The sequence below is a fragment of the Cherax quadricarinatus genome, unplaced genomic scaffold, assembly GCF_038502225.1.
Source record: "Cherax quadricarinatus isolate ZL_2023a unplaced genomic scaffold, ASM3850222v1 Contig12, whole genome shotgun sequence".
In the NCBI taxonomy this organism is placed as follows: Eukaryota; Metazoa; Arthropoda; class Malacostraca; order Decapoda; family Parastacidae; genus Cherax; species Cherax quadricarinatus.
The window spans coordinates 34162-54479 of NW_027195038.1; the positions used below are offsets into that span (position 1 = coordinate 34162).

The window sequence follows — 20318 nt, forward strand, 5'->3', positions numbered from 1 at the left end:
TCTCTATTTCTGGGTCTTGTATTTCCGATGTATCTGTCCCTGTCCCTTGAATCCTGCTCTGGAACCATGTTGCTAGACCCTTCACTTGATCCTGATGAGAGATAACTAACATGTAAGGTAGCATCTGCCATCCTGTTCACTAGGAACTTAACCTGTATCCGACATGATCGTCTGATTGCATTATTTAACGTCTTGCTACGCAAATTACATTTTGTCATCACCCACTGAGTATAACATCACACCACCAGACAACCGGTGGCCTGGTGGCCTGGTGGCTAAAGCTCCCGCTTCACACACGGAGGGCCCGGGTTCGATTCCCGGCGGGTGGAAACATTTCGACACGTTTCCTTACACCTGTTGTCCTGTTCACCTAGCAGCAAATAGGTACCTGGGTGTTAGTCGACTGGTGTGGGTCGCATCCTGGGGGACAAGATTAAGGACCCCAATGGAAATAAGTTAGACAGTCCTCGATGACGCACTGACTTTCTTGGGTTATCCTGGGTGGCTAACCCTCCGGGGTTAAAAATCCGAACGAAATCTTATCTTATCTTATCTTAACCATAAGGGTAGAGTTGTCCTGGTTTATTCTCAAGGTTTACACTTCAGCGAAATGACAGGTCATCAAACATAGTTTAATGGTTAAACAAATGATTAGGGCGACACACCAGAAAGTAATATTTGGTAGTGTGGTTTTGATAAACCAACTAGACGAGGTAAGACTAGCATCATGTGGGGGGGAAGTAAAGATGTTACCATAGTAACCAAGAAGTGATTGTGTGACAGTGAGACAGACCTACTGAGTGACACGCAACAGCAGTTAGTAAGTTTATTCAGGCATACACAAGTAGTTACATAGATTACCATACATAGCAGCATATGTGTAGAGAACTTAGATCCTAGATTCTCTACACATATGCTATGTTATTGTCTGACTCTTTTGGGTTATCCTAGGTCATAGGATAACCCAAAAAAGTCAGAGTGAAATAATTCCATTGGGGTCCTTTTAATACCTTATTATACTGTAAACGAGATTTGGGTGATATGTAGTCTTTTAGTTTATTTTTTTTGTCAAGGCAGAGTACCATGAAGAGCAAGCGTAGTCCATATGACATTGTATAAGGGCTAGACATAGGGTCCTGCGAGCCTCAGTAGGTAGACACTGTGCTTGTCTATACAGGAACTTCAGTCTGACATTCGCTTTCTTTACTACACTGTTCCCTATCAGTTCTCCTGACATACATGGGTCAAAGGGGATTCCCAGATATTTTACTGATGAAACCAAAGTGATGGACTCCCCATTACACTGGACATTAAAATTATTTACCCTTCTCAGTTTATGTTTCGTGCCAGAGTATGGCTTCAATTTTCCAGAGGTGTAACGATAGTTTGACTCACGAAATCGTAATGACACGATTGCAAACAAGCCATACCACGGGCGGGATTTGAACCCGCGGTCAGAGAGTCTCAAAACTCCAGACCGTCTCGTTAGCCACTGGACCAGCTAGCCACAATAAGATTCGTCCAACTAGGTGTATTTCTACACCATAGGAAGGTTAGTATAGGCACCACTGTGACCACAAATGCAGGTTTTTATAGACGAATCTCCAGCTAGCGTGGCCGTGACGAACTCTAGCTCAAGTCCCCTCACTGCCGTCAACATGACTCACGAAATCGTAATGACACGATTGCAAACAAACCATACCCCGGGCGGGATTTGAACCCGCGGCTAGCTGGTCCAGTGGCTAACGCGACGGTCTGGAATTTTGACTCTGACCGCGGGTTCAAATCTCACCCGTGGTATGGTTTGTAACGATAGTTTGTTATCTACTAACCATTTGCTGCAGGACTCCAGTTCCAGTGTTAAAACATTAGCAATATCTTGTGGGTCTTTACCTGACACTAACAGAGCACTGTCATCTGCATACAGTAGGAGTTTGCACTTGACACTGATAGGCATATCATTAACATAGCATGAGAATGATAAAGGACCCAGAATACTACCTTGGGGAACTCCACATGATATCGGCAGGGGTTCTGATTCTGTTTTTTGTTGATTTTGACAATTTGTCTCCTGTTGCTAAGGTAGGACTTAAACCAGTCTACGGAACCTATACCGATAGCTTGAAGTTTCTTACATAATATATTGTGGTTGACAGTATCGAAGACAAAGTCACTTTAATTTTTTTTTGGATTGTTTTGGGTTCTTTACACATATGCTGCTATGTATAATAATCTTTGTAACTGTGTTTGTGTATACCTGAATAAACCTACTTTTGCAAATCTAAGGTTACCATTCCTATGAGGTTCCCTATCGACATTTCAGTTCTCATATAATCCACCAGATTAATTAGGGAGGTTTTGGTTGAGTAAGATCTTCTAAAGCCTAATTGATAACTATGAACAATGTTGTTGTCATTAAGGTACTTAATTACTTGAGAGTACACCGCCCTCTCTAAAATTTTGAACATTATACTGAGTATATTAACAGGCCTATAGTTGCTGACATCAGACCTACTATTTTTCTTGAAGACAGGAGTAACTGTGGCCTCCTTGAACCCCTCTGGTACGGTATTAGTGGTGATGGACAGATTTATTATGTGAGTAATGGGGATTTGCAATTCCGAGGCACTATCTTTTAGGAATTTACTGTTCACTGATAGTGTCAAGGGGGAGACAGGCAGCAGGAGTTGCTATGACTTAAGAAATCGTAATGACACGATTGCAAATAAACCATACCCCCGGCCGGGATTGAACCCGCGGTCATAGAGTCTCAAAACTCCAGCCCGTCGCGTTAGCCACTAGACCAGGAGTTGCTATGTATGTTGATAGGCAAGATACATGTGTAACAGTTAGGTATCTTTATTCCGAAACGTTTCGCCCTCACAGTAGGCTGCTTCAGTTGAGTACAGAAGAATTAGCAGAAGCAGTAAAGATGTGAAGATGATATAATTAGTCTATCATTCTTGAGGACGTAGTTTTGAGGTGGTCAGTCCCTCAGACCGGAGAAGAGGTCAGTTCCATATGCAACAGTTAGGTATCTTTATTTCGAAACGTTTCGCCTACACAGTAGGCTTCTTCAGTCGAGTACAGAAAAGTTGATAGAAGCAGAAGATACTTGAAGACGATGTAATCAGTCCATCACCCTTAAAGTTTTGAGGTGGTCAGTCCCTCAGTCTGGAGAAGAGCATTGTTCCGTTGTCTGAAACAATATTGTTTCAGACAACGGAACAATGCTCTTCTCCAGACTGAGGGACTGACCACCTCAAAACTTTAAGGGTGATGGACTGATTACATCGTCTTCAAGTATCTTCTGCTTCTATCAACTTTTCTGTACTCGACTGAAGAAGCCTACTGTGTAGGCGAAACGTTTCGAAATAAAGATACCTAACTGTTGCATATGTGTCTTACCTAACAATCTGTCGGTATTTTATACCATTTTAATGTTCATTCAGGTCAGTTCCACGGGGCTGACCTCTTAGACGATACATGTGGGTATAAGGATACCTGACTGATACACGTCTTACTTATCAACTTGTCGTTATTGTATACCATTATTAAATTCAGAAATAATATTTTTTTACATATTAAGTAGAAATTAATAAAACAGTGTTCTTAACACTGATGATGGTAACACAGTGTTCTTAACACTGATGATGGCAACACTGTTCTTAACACTGATGTTGGTAACACTGTTCTTAACACTGATGATGGTAACACAGTGTTCTTAACACCGATGATGGTAACACAGTGTTCTTAACACTGATGTTGGTAACACTGTTCTTAACACTGATGATGGTAACACAGTGTTCTTAACACTGATGATGGTAACACTGTTCTTAACACTGATGATGGTAACACAGTGTTCTTAACACTGATGATGGTAACACAGTGTTCTCTGTACTTGCGACACTAATGTATTATTTCTTCCAAGTATCAATAATGTCGTTGTTGTATCTCCCCCACACAGGCTACACACGTTGTTCCGCCTGACGGAGGATGGGGTTGGGTGGTTGTGGCAGCATCCTTCATGTGTAATGTAGTGGTGGATGGAATCATCTTCTCGTGTGGGATGTTGCTGCCCAGGTTCAGAGAAGAATTTAATGTGTCTAACTCTGAGGTGTCCTGGGTCAGCTCTCTACTGGGAGGCTTCTATCTTATTGTGGGTGAGTTGTCTGATAACACTAACTCTCAATTGTTGATTACCACTCAGGATGACATCCACCACTGTTAACTAACACCCAGGATGACATCCACCACTGTTAACACCCAGGGTGAGCACGTGCACACAGGAGGGGCAGAGCGGAGGAAGCCAAGCTACAAGAGAGGGGACTACATAGGCTTGAGGAATTTCTTTATGAGGTCCAATGGGACAGAACTGGCAGGGAAATCAGTAAATGAGATGATGGACTGTGTGACAGCAATATGCAAGGAAGCAGAGGGGAGGTTTGTACCTAAGGGCAACAGAAATAACGAGAAGGCCAGAACGAGCCCTTGGTTCACCCAGAGGCGTGGAGAGGCCAAAACTAAATGCAGTAGAGAATTGAAGAAATAGGAAGCAAAGGACCCAGGAGAATAAGGAGAGTAGTTGAAGAGCCAGAAATGAATATGCACAGGTAAGGAGGGAGGCCCAGCGACAATACATAAATGGCATAGCAGCGAAAGCTAAGTCCAACCCAAACCTGTTGTACAGTCACATCAGGAGGAAAAACAAGAGTCAAGGACCAGGTAATCAGGCTGAGGAAAGGAGGCGAGATCACAATAAATGACTGAGAAGTATGTGAGAAGCACAATGTGAGATTTAAAGATGTATTCACAGTGGAGACAGCAAGGACTCCTGAAAGATAGAGGGGTAGGGTACACCATCAAGTGTCGTATGGGGTTCTTAAGGAGATATGATGGATAAGGTAAACACCTTGTTGGATGGTAACACTATATATTGTCAGACTGTGATGAGAGGTGGGAGCCCAGGCCTGCCGTGTTCTGCCTGCTTCTATGTCTATCCGTCGAGTGAGGAAGAGGCAGCTCGTCACTCACTCACTCTGCATCCCATGACGTCATACAGTCACTCGGCCTAATAGGGATCTTCTATATAAAGCACATGGATGGTACTATAATACGCTATACAACACATACAAGGGGATCAGCAACTATGCTGACACAAGTGCTAGACACAAGATATACAACCGAGGAAGAGGTGAAGAGGCTGCTAAGCGAACTAGACACCTCAAAGGCAATGTGACCGGATAACATCTTTCCATGGGTCCTGAGAGTGGGAGCAGAGGCACTCTGTGTACCACTTAACAAAAATCTTCAACACATCTATAGAAAAGGGCGACTACCCGAGGCATGGAAGACAGCAAATGTACCTGGTTACCTGGAGGTTATTCCGGGGATCAACGCTCCCATGGCCCGGTCCATGACCAGGCCTCCCGGTGAATCAGGGCCTGATCAACCAGGCTGTTACTGCTGGCTGCACACAGTCCAACGTATGAGCCACAGCCCGGCTGATCCAGCACTGACTTGAGGCACCTGTCCAGCTCTCTCTTGAAGGCAGCCAGGAGTTTATTGGTAATTCCCCTAATGCTTGATGGGAGGCTGTTGAACAGTCTTGGGCCCTGGACACTTATGGTGTTTTCCCTTAGTGTACCAATAGCGCCCCTACTTTTAATTGGGGGCATTTTGCATCGCCTGCCCAGTCTTTTACTTTCGTAGGGAGTGATTTCTGTGTGCAGATTTGGGACCATTCCTTCCAGGATTTTCCAAGTGTAGATTATGATATATCTCACCCTCCTGCATTTCAACGAGTACAAGTCAAGTGCTTCCAAGCTTTCCCAGTAGTTAAGGTGCTTGACAGAACTTATACGTGCAGTAAAGGATCTCTGTACACTCTCTAGATCTGCAATTTCACCTGCTTTTAATGGAGAAGTTAGTGTACAACAGTATTCCAGCCTAGAGAGAACAAGTGATTTGAAAAGGATCATCATTGGCTTGGCATCTCTCGTTTTGAACGTTCTCATTATCCATCCTATCATTTTCTTTGCACTTGTGATCGTGGCACTGTTGTGATCCTTGAAAGTGAGATCCTCAGACATTACTACTCCCAGGTTCCTTACATTATTTTTCTGCTCTATTGTATGGCCAGAGTCTGTAGTATACTCTGTTCTAGTTATTATCTCCTCCAGTTTTCCATAACGGAGTAGTTGGAATTTGTCCTCATTGAACATCATATTGTTTTTAAAAAAGGAGACAGACACGAAGCACTGAACTACAGACCAGTGTCACTGACATGTATAATATGCAAAGTCATGTAGATGATTATCAGGAGAAGAGTGGTGGAGCACCTAGAAAGGAATGATCTTATCAACGACACCCAGCATGGATTCAGGGACGGGAAATCCTTTGTCACAAATCTACTGGAGTTCTATGACAAGATGACAGCAATAAGACAAGAGAGAAAGAGAGGGGAGTGGAAAGACTGCATTTTCTTGGACTGTAAGAAGGCTTTTGGCATAGTTCTGCACAAGAGGTTAGTACAAAAGCTGGAGGACCAGGCAGGTATAACAGGGAAGGCACTGCAATTGATCAAACAATACTTGTCAGGAAGACAACAGCGAGTCATGGTACGTGACGAGTGATCGGAGTGGGCACCTATGACAAGTGGGGTTCCACAGGGGTCAGTCCTAGGGCTGGTGCTGTTTCTGGTATCTGTGAATGACATGACAGAAGGAATAGACTCGGAAGTGTCTCTGTTTGCAGACGATGTCAAGTAAATAAAGAGAATTCAATCTGAGAAGGACCAGACAGAACTAAAGGGATCTGCACAGGCTACAGACCTGGTTCAGCAAATGGCTTCTGGAGTTCAACCCCACCAAGTGCAAAGTCATGAAGATTGGGGAAGGTCAAGGAAGACCACATACAGAATACAGTCTTGGGAACCAGAGACTACAAACCTCACTCAAGGAAAAGTATCTTGGCATTTGTATGACACCGAACACATCTCCTCAGGCGCACATCAACCAGACAACTGCTGCGGCATACGGGCGACTAGCAACCCTAAGAATAGCATTCCGGCATCTCAGAAGGAATCATTCAGGACTCTGTACACTGTGTATATCAGGCCTATATTGGAGTATGCAACACCAGTTTGGAACCCACACCTGGCCAAGCACATCAAGAAATTAGAGAAAGTGCAAAGGTTTGCAGCAAGACTAGTCCCAGAGTTAAGGGGCATGTCTTACTTAGAGAGGTTAAGGAAAATCGACCTGATGACACTGGAGGACAGGAGAGATAGGGGGGACATGATAACAACATAGAAAATACTGAGAGGAATCGACAGGATGGACAAGGACAGGATGTTCTAGAGATGGGACACAGCAACAAGGGGTCACAATTGGAAGTGGAAGACTCAGATGAGCCACATGGGCATTAGGAAGTATTTCTTCAGAGTTATCAGGAAGTGGAATAGTCTGGAAAGGGAGGTGATGGAGGCAGAACCCATACATAGCTTTAAGAAGAGGTATGATAAAGCTTATGGAGCAGGGTTTGAGTGACCCAGTAACGACCAGTGAAAAGGCGGGGCCAGAAACTATGATTCGACCCCCGCAACCACAATTAGGTGAGTACACCCCCACCATGGTTTACCCAGAGGTGTGGAGATGATAAAATCAAGTGTCAAGGAGCATGGGAAAAGTATAGAAGGCAAAGGACCCAGGAAAACAGGAAGTTGAGTCACAAAGCCAGAAATGTTCAGTTGTCAGCAGATGGGTTTTTGAAAGACGAGATAAATCATAGAACTGATGAAGGGAAAAAGATAAGTGGTGTGTTGAGGTATCTGTGGACACAAAAAAAATATTATCCATGGAGGCAAAGAAGGGAATGTATGAGAGTATAGTGATACCAACACTCTTATATGAGTGTGAAGCTTGGGTTGTAAATGCTGCAACAAGGAAAAGGCTGGAGGCAGTGGAGATGTTGTGTCTAAGGGCAATATGCAGTGCAAATACTATGCAGAGAATTTGTAGTTTGGAAATTAGGAGGTGTGGAGCTATCCAGAAGACTGAAGAGGGGTTGTTGAGGTGGTTTGGTCATACAGAGAGAATGGTGCAAATTAGGATGACTTAGAGGGTGTATAAATCAATATTAAGAGGTAGGGGTCGTCCTAAGAAAGATGTGTGCAAGGGGCTTAGACATGCAGCAAGCATGCATGAGTGTGTTAGATATGAGTAGAGACAGATGGTTTTGGGGATATGACAAGCTGTCGGAGTGTGAGAAGGGTAATATTTTGTGAAAGAATTCAGGGGAAAACCACCTAGACGGACTCGAGTCCTGGAGGCGGAAATTACACTATAAAGGAGGGGTTCGAGATATTTGCTGTTTAGAGTGACATCTGCACACCTCTTAAGATAGTGACAGTGTGAATGATGGTGAAATTGCTTCGTTTTTGGGTCACTGAAGAATACATTTTACAGATTCTTGAATATTATATGAGCATGTACAAGTGAGGTAATAGTGTACTATTGTACTCATCTTTGTTACATTGTAATACTGACACATAAACCAGAGATTTTCTGTATTATTACCACTTGTGATTATATTTCATTTATAACTGTTTATGTATTATTATATTATTTTGATCATATTAATTACATTTTTTTTACATTTGATTTGATTTCACTTATAATTAATTTTATATCTTCACTACATTTCATTATACACTACATTTTATATATACCAATTACATTTTATTAATCTGAATTACATTTGCCAGGCAATAAACCCTCCCACCCTCACACACACAAAAGTAATCTTCAGACAATTATTTTGTAGTGTACTGTACTATCTTTCACAATTTTTGTACTTTATTGTCACCCCTAAAAAAATCACTGTACTCACTGTAATTAACATTTTGAAGTTACATTATAATTTTTAACAACACTCACTGTATCCTATAATGACACCAATTGTATCCTATGACACACACTGTATCCTATGACAGACAGTATCCTATAATGAATCCCACTACATCATATAATGACACCCACTGTATCTTATAACAACACCCACTGTATCTTATAACAACACCCACTGTATCTTATAATGACACACACTGTATCCTATAATGACACTGTATCATATAATTACACCCACTGTATCCGCTGGAATACTGCTGTACACTAACGGCCTCCTTCAAGGCTGGCAATATTGCAGACCTGGAGAATGTACATCAACTTTCATGGCACATATATGTATGATATATATACATATATGTATATATATGTATGATAAGGCACCTAAACTACTGAGAATGGTTGAAGGTCCTTGATCTGTATTCCCTGGAACGCAGGCGAGAGAGATACATGATAATATACACTTGGAAGGTCCTGGAGGGATTGGTACCGAACTTGCACACGAAAATCACTCCATATGAAAGCAAAAGACTCGGCAGGAGATGCAACATTCCCCCGATGAAAAGCAGGGGCGCCACGAGTGCACTGAGAGACAACACAATAAGTGTCTGGGGCCCAAGACTGCTCAACTGCCTCCCAGCATACATAAGGGGAATTACCAATAGACCTCTGACTGTCTTCAAGAAGGCACTGGACAGGCACCTAAAGTCAGTACCTGACCAACCGGGTTGTGGTTCGTACGTCAGCTTGCGTGCAGCCAGCAATAACAGCCTGGTTGATCAGACCCTGATCCACCATGAGGCCTGGTCTCAGGCCGGGCCGTGGGGGCGATGACCCCCGAAACCCTCTCCAGGTAAACTTCAGGTATCCTATTATGACACACTGTATCCTATTATACACACTGTATTCTATAATGACATTGTATTCTATAATATAATGCTCTAATGGCTAGTTCATGCATTTTCTGATGCTTCTGGTCATTATTTTACCAACTTTGTTATACAATCATTATATTACGCATTTTATGTTATAAGCTCATTATGTTATGTATTTTATATTACAGGATCATTATAACAGTTACTTCTACAGAATCATTATAACACCATCTCATGCACTGTCAGTGTAATGTCATCATATATTTAGAGACTTGTAAAATCATGCTATTGTAAGTGTTGTGACAAACTCAGCACCATGGTTACAGTTTCCATATTCTCTCTGTTACTCACTATTGTCAGAATTGTTCTGCATAACAAGTGACTTGTTATATTGTATTATATCAGTGATGTCAACTATGGTCTGTATACTTTGTACATGTACTTGTAGAAATAAAAATTATTATTATTATTATTATTATTATTATTATTATTATTATTATTATTATTATTATTATTATTATTATTATTTGCAGGTCCCTTCGTGTCGGCCCTGGCCAATGCATATGGTTTCCGCACGGTGTGCATCCTGGGGGCGGTCATATCCTCGGTGGCCTTCGGTATCTCCTCCTTTGCTACAAGTATTTACTTCCTTCAGTTTACCTTCGGTGTTATGGGCGGTGAGTTGTAGTTTCCTTCAGTTTACAGCAGAAATTGTGAGGGGTTTACGTACTGTATTATTTGCAGTGTTTCCAGCAGTGCGTGTGTGTGTGTGTGTGTGTGTGTGTGTGCGTGCGTGCGTGCGTGCGTGCGTGCGTATGCATGCGCATGCGTGTGTGTGTGTGCGTGCGTGCGCGTGCGTGCGTGCGCGTGCGTGCGTACGTGCGTGCGTGCGTGTGTGTGTGTGTGTGTGCGTGTGTGTACTCACCTATTTGTACTCACCTATTTGTGGTTGCAGGGGTCGAGTCACAGCTCCTGGCCCCGCCTCTTCACTGATTGCTACTTGGTCCTCTCTCTCCCTGCCCCATGAGCTCTATCATACCTCGCCTTAAAACTATGTATGGTTCCTGCCTCCACCACATCACTTTCTAGGCTATTCCATGGCCTGACTACTCTATGACTGAAGAAATACTTCCTAACATCCCTTTGATTCATCTGAGTCTTCAACTTCCAATTGTGACCTCTTGTGTCTGTGTCCCATCTCTGGAACATCCCGTCTTTGTCCACCTCGTCTATTCCGCGCAGTATTTTATATGTCGTTATCATGTCTCCCCTGACCCTCCTGGCCTCCAGTGTCGTCAGGCCGATTTCCCTCAACCTTTCTTCATAGGACAATCCCCGTAGCTCTGGGACTAGTCTTGTTGCAAACCTTTGCACTTTCTCTAATTTCTTGACGTGCTTGACTAGGTGTGGATTCCAAACGGGTGCTGCATACTCCAGTATGGGCCTGACGTAGATGGTGTACAGAGTCTTAAACGAATCCTTACTGAGGTATCGGGACGCTATCCGTAGGTTTGCCAGGCGCCCGTATGCTGCAGCAGTTATCTGATTGATGTGCGCCTCAGGAGATATGCTCGGTGTTATACTCACCCTCAGATCTTTTTCCTTGAGTGAGGTTTGCAGTCTTTGGCCATCTAAACTATATTGTGTCTGCGGTCTTCTTTGCCCTTCCCCAATCTTCATGACTTTGCATTTGGCAGGGTTAAATTCAAGGAGCCAGTTGCTGGACCAGGCTTGTAGCCTGTCCAGATCTCTTTGTAGTCCTGCCTGATCCTCGTCCGATTCGATTCTTCTCATTAACTTCACATCGTCTGCAAACAAGGACACTTCTGAGTCTATCCCTTCCGTTATGTCGTTCACGTATACCAAGAACAGCACAGGTCCTAGGACTGACCCCTGTGGAACCCCGCTTGTCACAGGCGCCCACTCTGACACCTCGTCGCGTACCATGACTCGTTGTTGCCTCCCTGTCAGATATTCTCTGATCCATTGCAGTGCCTTTCCTGTTATGTGTGCCTGGTCCTCTAGCTTTTGCAGTAACCTCTTGTGAGGAACTGTGTCGAAAGCCTTCTTGCAGTGTGTACTCACCTATTTGTACTCACCTATTTGTGGTTGCAGGGGTCGAGTCCTAGCTCCTGGCCCCGCCTCTTCACCGGTTGCTACTAGACCCTCTCTCTCCCCGCTCCATGAGCTTTATCAAACCTCGTCTTAAAACTGTGTATGGTTCCTGCCTCCACTATGTCATTTTCTAGGCTATTCCACTGCCTTACAACTCTATGACTGAAGAAATACTTCCTACTATCTCTCTGACTCATTTGTGTCTTCAACTTCCAATTGTGGCCTCTTGTTTCTGTGTCCCCTCCCTGGAACATCCTGTCCTTGTCCACCTTGTCTATTCCACGCAGTATTTTATATGTCGTTATCATGTCTCCCCTGACCCTCCTGTCCTCCAGTGTCATCAGGCCGATTTCCCTTAATCTTTCTTCATAGGACATTCCCCTTAGCTCTGGAACTAACCTTGTTGCAAACCTTTGTACTTTCTCTAGTTTCTTGACGTGCTTTATCAAGTGCGGGTTCCAAACAGGTGCTGCATACTCCAGTATGGGCCTGACATACACGGTGTACAGTGTCTTGAATGATTCCTTACTAAGGTGTCGGAATGCTGTTCTCAGGTTTGCCAGGCGCCCATATGCTGCAGCAGTTATCTGATTGATGTGTGCTTCCGGAGACATGCTCGGTGTTATACTCACCCCAAGATCTTTCTCCTTGAGTGAGGTTTGCAGTCTTTGGCCACCTAGCCTATACTCTGTCTGTGGTCTTCTGTACCCTTCCCCTATCTTCATGACTTTGCATTTGGCAGGATTAAATTCGAGAAGCCATTTGCTGGACCAGGTGTCCAGTCTGTCCAGGTCTCTTTGAAGTCCTGCCTGGTCCTCATCAGATTTAATTCTCCTCATTAACTTCACATCATCTGCAAACAGGGACACTTCTGAGTCTAACCCTTCCGTCATGTCGTTCACATATACCAAAAATAGCACTGGTCCTAGGACCGACCCCTGTGGGACCCCGCTCGTCACAGGTGCCCACTGTGATACATCATTACGTACCATGACTCGTTGTTGCCTCCCTGTCAGGTATTCTCTGATCCATTGCAGTGCCCTTCCTGTTATATGCGCCTGATGCTCTAGCTTCTGCACTAATCTCTTGTGAGGAACTGTGTCAAAGGCCTTCTTGCAGTCCAAGAAGATGCAATCAACCCACCCCTCTCTCTCTTGTCTTACTTCTGTTATTTTATCATAAAACTCCAGAAGGTTTGTGACACAGGATTTGCCTTCCGTGTGTGTGTGTGTGTGTGTGTGTGTGTGTGTGTGTGTGTGTGTGTGTGTGTGTGTGTGTGTGTGTGCATGTGTGTGTGTGTGTGTGTGTGTGTGTGTGTGTGTGTGTGTGTGTGTGTGTGTGTGTGTGTGTGTGTGTGTACTCACCTATTTGTGGTTGCAGGGGTCGAGTCATAGCTCCTGGTCCCGCCTCTTCACTGATTGCTACTAGGTCCTCCCTCTCCCTGCTCCATGAGCTTTATCATACCTCGCCTTAAAACTATGTATGGTTCCCGACTCCACAACATCACTTTCTAGGCTATTCCTCGGCCTGACAACTCTATGACTGAAGAAATACTTCCTAACATCCCTTTGATTCATCTGAGTCTTCAACTTCCAATTGTGACCTCTTGTTTCTGTGTCCCCTCGCTGGAACATCCCGTCTTTGTCCACCTTGTCTATTCTGCGCAGTATTTTATATGTCGTTATCATGTCTCCCCTGACCCTCCTGTGTGTGTGTGTGTCCTTGTATATGCTAGACTATTTTTGTGTACCTTATTTTTATTAACAAATTAGTATGCATATAGAAGTCAGCCACCATAGGGAGGGAGGGTACGATCCATTTCTCATTGAGTGAAATGGAAGTCTGTTAAAATTTTTGTACTCTGGCAAGATTGCTGAGATGTTTTGTCCCTCAGGTGTGACAAGGGTCAATGTCTGTAGATGATATAAACCCAATAATTAGAATATAAACAGAAAAAAAAATGGAAAATCTACAAATGTATCTGGACAACCTGCATAATTAGCCTGACAAGTGGCTGTTAGATTTTTTATTAATGCATCAGCCGTCTCCCACTGAGGCAGAGTGATCCAAAAAAGAAGAAAAGAAGAAACATTTTTATCATCACTCACTCACTCCATCACTGTCTTGCCAGAGGCAGGCCGATGCTACCCTTCAAAACAACAACATATAAACACCCCTCTAGGACTCAAGTCTAGCTAACTGGTTTCCCGGAATCCCTTCATAAATGTTACATTGCTCACACTCCAACAGCACATCAAGTCATAAAAAAACACTTGTTTCCACTCCTATCTAACACGCTCACACACACTTGCTGGATGTCCAAGCCCCTTGCACAGAAAAACCTTTACCCCCTGCCTCCAGCCTTTCCCACCTTATTATATTTAACCTCAGTAAATGCAAAGTTTTGAAAACTGGGGAAGCTCAGAGATGACCAGAAACAGAGTACAAACTTGGGGGGTCAGAGGGTAAAAACTTCCATGCAAGATAACCTCAGGAAGCCACTGCAGTAAATGTGACACTGGCAAACTTAATGGCAGCATTCACTAGCCTTAACAAGGAGTCATTCATAGCGCTATATTCAACATTTGTACACAAATAACCCACACATGGGAGACAGGAGCTTAGGACGATGTTTTGGTCTAACTTGGACTATTTACAGAGACACACTAACAAAATAGAAGAATGGACGGGGTGAGTCTAAGAGGCGGACTATGGACAGGGTGAGTCTAAGAGGTGGACTATGGATGGGGTGAGTCTAAGAGGTGGACTCCAAAAATAGAAAAATTTATTTAGGGAAATCTTTGTCTGTACAATAAGTGTTTTTCAAGTCAAAATTATAAATTGAAGTCTTTTGTACAAACACTGGTACTGTCACACCACTGTTACTGTAACACCAGACACTGTCACACCAGACACTGTTACTGTCACACCACTGTTACTGTCACACCAGACACTGGTACTGTCACACTACTGTTACTGTCACACCAGATACTGGCACTGTCACACCACTGTTACTGTCACACCAGACACTGGTACTGTCACACCACTTTTACTGTCACACCAGATACTGGTACTGTCACACCACTGTTACTGTCACACCAGATACTGTTACTGTCACACCACTGTCACACTGGACACTGCAACTGTCACACCAGACACTGGGACTGTCACACCAGACACTGGTACTGTCACACCAGACACTGGTACTGTCACACCACTTACTGTCACACCAGACACTGGTACTGTCACACCACTGTTACTGTCACACCAGACACTGGTACTATCACACCAGACACTGGTACTGTAATACCAGATACTGGTACTCTCATCCCAGACACTGGTACTATCACACCAGACACTGGTACTGTCACAGCAGACACTGGTACTGTCACAGCAGACACTGGTACTGTCACAGCAGACACTGGTACTGTCACAGCAGACACTGGTACTGTCACAGCAGACACTGTTACTCCAAGAGAAAGTCTCAGTTTCTAAGTTTAAAATCTCAGAGCAGAAGTGAAGAAGAGTTTACAAAACATACAAGAAGAAAGTTTTTCTTCTTCTCTTTTTTAGTAATTGTATACAGGAGAAGGGGTTACTAGCCCATTGCTCCCGGCATTTTAGTCGCCTCATACGACACGCATGGCTTACGGAGGAAAGATTCTTTTCCACTTCCCCATGGACAATAGAAGAAATAAAAAAGAACAAGAGCTATTTAGAAAAAGGAGAAAAACCTAGATGTATGTATATATATACAGTGGACCCCCGCATAGCGAACGCCTTGCATAGCGAACAATCCGCATAGCGAACGCTTTGTTCGCTAAAATTTTGCCCCGCATAGTGGACAAAAACCCGCTCAGCGACCTTCGTCCGAGACGCGTCCAATGTGCGCCCTCAGCCAGCCTCATATGTGCCGCCCGTCCCATTGTTTACCAGCCAGCCTCCGCGGTAACATTCAAGCATACACTCGGAATATTTCGTATTATTACAGTGTTTTCGGTGCTGTTTGTGGAAAATAAGTGACCATGGGCCCCAAGAAAGCTTCTAGTGCCAACCCTACACCTCAAAGGGTAAGAATACCCATTGAAATTAAGAAAGAGATCATTGATAAGTATGAAAGTGGAGTACGTATCACCGACCTGGTCAGGTTGTACAAGAAACCAAAATCAACCATCGCTTCTATTGTGGGCAAGAAAACGGCAATCAAGGAAGCTGTTGTTGCCAAAGGTTTAACTGTGTTTTCGAAACAAAGATCGCAAGTGATGGAAGATGTTGAGAGACTCTTATTGGTGTGGATAAATGAAAAACAGCTAGCAGGAGATAGCGTCTCTCAAGCGATCATATGTGAAAAGGCTAGGAAGTTGCATGACGATTTAATTAAAAAAATGCCTGCAACTAGTGATGATGTGAGTGAATTTAAGGCCAGCAAAGGTTGGTTTGAGAGATTTAAGAAGCGTAGTGGCATCCATAGTGTGATACGGCATGGTGAGGCTGCCAGTTCGGACCACAAAGCGGCTGAAAAATATGTGCATGAATTCAAGGAGTACATAGAAACTGAAGGACTGGAACCTGAACAAGTGTTTAATTGTGATGAAACAGGCCTGTTCTGGAAGAAAATGCCAAGCAGGACCTACATTACTCAGGAGGAAAAGGCACTCCCAGGACATAAGCCTATGAAAGACAGGCTTACTTTGTTGATGTGTGCCAATGCTAGTGGTGATTGCAAAGTTAAGCCTTTATTAGTGTATCACTCTGAAACTCCCAGAGCGTTCAGGCAAAAGAATGTCCTCAAGGATAATTTGTGTGTGCTGTGGAGGGCAAACAGTAAGGCATGGGTCACTAGGGAATTTTTCTATAACTGGTTACACCATGCATTTGCCCCCAATGTGAAAGATTACCTAACTGAAAAGAAATTAGACCTTAAGTGCCTCCTGGTGTTAGACAATGCCCCTGGTCATCCTACAGACGTGGCAGAGCGACTTTATGGGGACATGAGCTTCATTAAGGTGAAGTTTTTGCCTCCTAATACCACTCCTCTCCTGCAGCCCATGGACCAGCAGGTCATTTCCAACTTCAAGAAACTGTACACAAAAGCTCTGTTTCAAAAGTGCTTTGAAGTGACCACAGACACTGGATTGACTCTAAAAGAGTTTTGGAAGGATCACTTTAATATCCTCAGTTGTGTAAACCTTATAGGTAAGGCTTGGGAGGGAGTGACTAAGAGAACCTTGAACTCTGCTTGGAAGAAACTGTGGCCAGAATGTGTAGACAAAAGGGATTTTGAAGGGTTTGAGGCTAACCCTGAGAGGAGTAGTATACCAGTTGAGGAATCAATTGTGGAATTGGGGAAGTCCTTGGGGTTGGAGGTTAGTGGGGAGGATGTGGAAGAGTTGGTGGAGGAGGACAATGAAGAACTAACCACTGATGAGCTGATAGATCAACTTCAAGAGCAAGAGGCCAGACCTGGGGAAACTGGTTCAAAGGAGGGGAGAGAGAAATTGAAGGAATTGCCTACTTCAAAGATTAAGGAAATGTGTGCAAAATGGCTTGAAGTGCAAACCTTTTTTGATGAAAATCACCCTCACACAGCTATTGCAAGCCGTGCTGGTGACTGTTACAATGACACTGTTGTGAACCACTTTAGACAAATCATAAAGGAACGAGAGGTACAGGCCACTATGGACAGATATGTTGTGCGAAAGAAGTCCAGTGACTCTGAAGCTGGTCCTAGTGGCATTAAAAGAAGAAGGGAAGTAACCCCAGAAAAGGACTTGCTACCTCAAGTCCTAATGGAAGGGGATTCCCCTTCTAAACACTAACACTCTCTCTCCCCTCCTCCCATCCCATCAATCATCACCAGATCTTCAATAAAAGTAAGTGTCATGTAATTGTGCATGCCTTTTTCAGTTTGTGTGTACTAAAATTAACATTTTTTTGTGGTAAAAAAAATTTTTTTTCATACTTTTGGGTGTCTTGCACGGATTAATTTTATTTCCATTATTTCTTATGGGGAAAATTAATTCGCATAGCGAACATTTCGCATAACGACCAGCCCTCTTGCACGGATTAAGTTCGCTATGCGGGGGTCCACTGTATATGCATGTGCGTGTCTGTGAAGTGTGACCAAAGTGTAAGTAGGAGTAGCAAGATATCCCTGTTATCTTAGCGTGTTTATGAGACAGAAAAAAAAACCAGCAATCCTACCATCATGCAAAACAGTTACAGGTTTTTGTTTCACAGTCATCTGGCAGGACGGTAGTACTTCCCTGGGTGGTTGCTGTCTACCAACCTACTACTACTCACACCATGTTGCAGTTTAAAAACTGTAGTGTAAAGCACCCTTCTGGCAAGACAGTGATGGAGTGAATGATGGTGAAAGTTTTTCTTTTTCGGGCCACCCTGCCTTGGTGGGAATCGGCCGGTGTGATAATAAAAATAAAAAAAAACAAGAAGAAAATGGAGAACAGCAGAAAAGGAATATTGTGGAACAGGAAGTTAGAAAATAGAAGCAGATTTGAAAAAAAAAAAAAAAAAAAGTGAGGAAATTGAATGAGCAGGATAATGTAAGGAGCAGAGGATGGAGGAAGTGGAATAAAAATAGACACCTAGCAGTTCACAGTAAACACTGAAGAGTTTACTTGAGGGACAACAAAACACTTGCTGATGGCTGACACCAAACTTAGGGAAGACAGACACAAACAGTAATAATAATAATATCTTATTTCTACAAGTACGTGTACACAGAGACAGAGAGTCGACCTTAGGAGATGCGAGGCCCAATTGAGATCAGTTTTTGTGGTCTCCATGTATGGAAAACAATCAAACTGTGTGCTTAAAAAATGCATGTGAGTTAATAGACCAAACAGATGTAAGCTACATTTTAATATAAAATTGCATACATGTAAGCCAACAAGTAACAAACAAAATTTGTATATCACCTCTGAAAATTACATAGTCACAATACCACTTGCTTTAGTGACCGTGATATTATTTATTAAAAATATTAATCTATTTTTGTTCGGAAAAAAATCAGAATTTAACTGCACTGCTGGAAACAAAAAATCTTTTTTGAACTTCTAAAAATCACTTAACATTCATGAACTATAAATGAGCCTCATTATTATTGCTTTTTATTAGGAGAAAGTTATTTTACTTGCTTTTTTCCCTACAAAGTCTTTTAGAATTTGGCTGACTAATGATTCAGTATCACTTTTTGCTTAAGCATCATCAGTGTTTTCTGCTAACTCTTCTAGTGCATTACAAACTTTCAGCAGCTTGGTAAATTACACTCTAGTGCGGGGCCCACTTAGGCGTAGGGCCCAATTGGGAACAATCAGTCCAGTCGGCTTAAGGCTGGCCCTGCATGTATACAAACCATAGCTGACATCAGTGACATACAGTGGAACCTAGGTTTTCATCATTAATTCGTTCCAGAAAGTCTGACGAAAACTGAATTCAAGAAAAACTAAAGCAATATTTACCATAAATAATGTAAATCCAATTAATCCATTCCAGACACCCAAAAGTATTAAAAAAAACTACGTTTTATAGAGAATAACTATAGTTTTACATACAGAAAGCAGTGAGAAATAAATAAAGAACTAATGAAATGGATAAAAGAACATTTAATATCACTTTTACCTTTATTGAAGACTTGTTGGTATATGGAAGACGTAAGGAGGGGAGAGGGAGGAGGAATGGTTACTGGTTGGAAGGGATATCCCCCTCCATAAGGACTTCAGGTATCAAGTCCCTCTCCGGGGTTACTTCCCTTCTTTGTCTTTTACTGGCACTGGACCCCTGTTGCACAAAAAAAATCTGTCCAGAGAGGTCTGTTTCTGGTGTCTCTTTAAGATTTGCCTAAAATGGGACAAGACATTGTCATTGAACATGTTGCAGACACAGCTTGCAACAGCTTTGTTAAGGTGATACAGTGGAACCTCAAATTTCGAACGTATCGCTTATCGAACTCTTCGAAAATAGAACCCTTTTTTTGAACCAACTTTGTCCCTATTATCGAACTCACCCCTATTTTCAAACCGCCGGGTACCGGACCTGTCCAGCAGCCCACTCTGTCTGTGTTCCCACACAGGCGCCGTGAGCCAGTCTGGTTTTGTTGATGCTTGAGTGAACACTAACCTGCGCTCTTATTCAAACATTTTACGATTATTCATTGTGTTTAGTGCTTGTGGGACTGTGAGATAAGCTATAATGGGAGCAATGAAACTTGCTAGTGGTACCCCTGTGATAAAGAATGTGAGAAACACCATAGATGTGAAGAAGGAAATAATACAGAAGTGGAATAATGCCCAAATGTTTGTGGAGAAGTACCACCCTGAGTAAGCTGAAACAAGCCATCCTTGCAACAAGTTCAGTGACAGAACCATGTCCCATTTTAGGGAAATCTTAAAGAGGCACCAGA

The 20318-nt window shown here is 43.0% G+C and overlaps 1 protein-coding gene across 1 annotated transcript in view; it reads left to right on the top strand.

The window, feature by feature from the left end:
- LOC128685841 (monocarboxylate transporter 14) overlaps window positions 1–20318 on the top strand; it is a 106322-nt gene that overhangs the window by 32122 nt on the left and 53882 nt on the right. The window contains exons 2-3 of the mRNA XM_070079739.1: window positions 3968–4163; window positions 10315–10458. Of these exons, the coding sequence (XP_069935840.1) occupies window positions 3968–4163; window positions 10315–10458 (340 nt within the window). The remainder of the gene's footprint in view (window positions 1–3967; window positions 4164–10314; window positions 10459–20318) is intronic.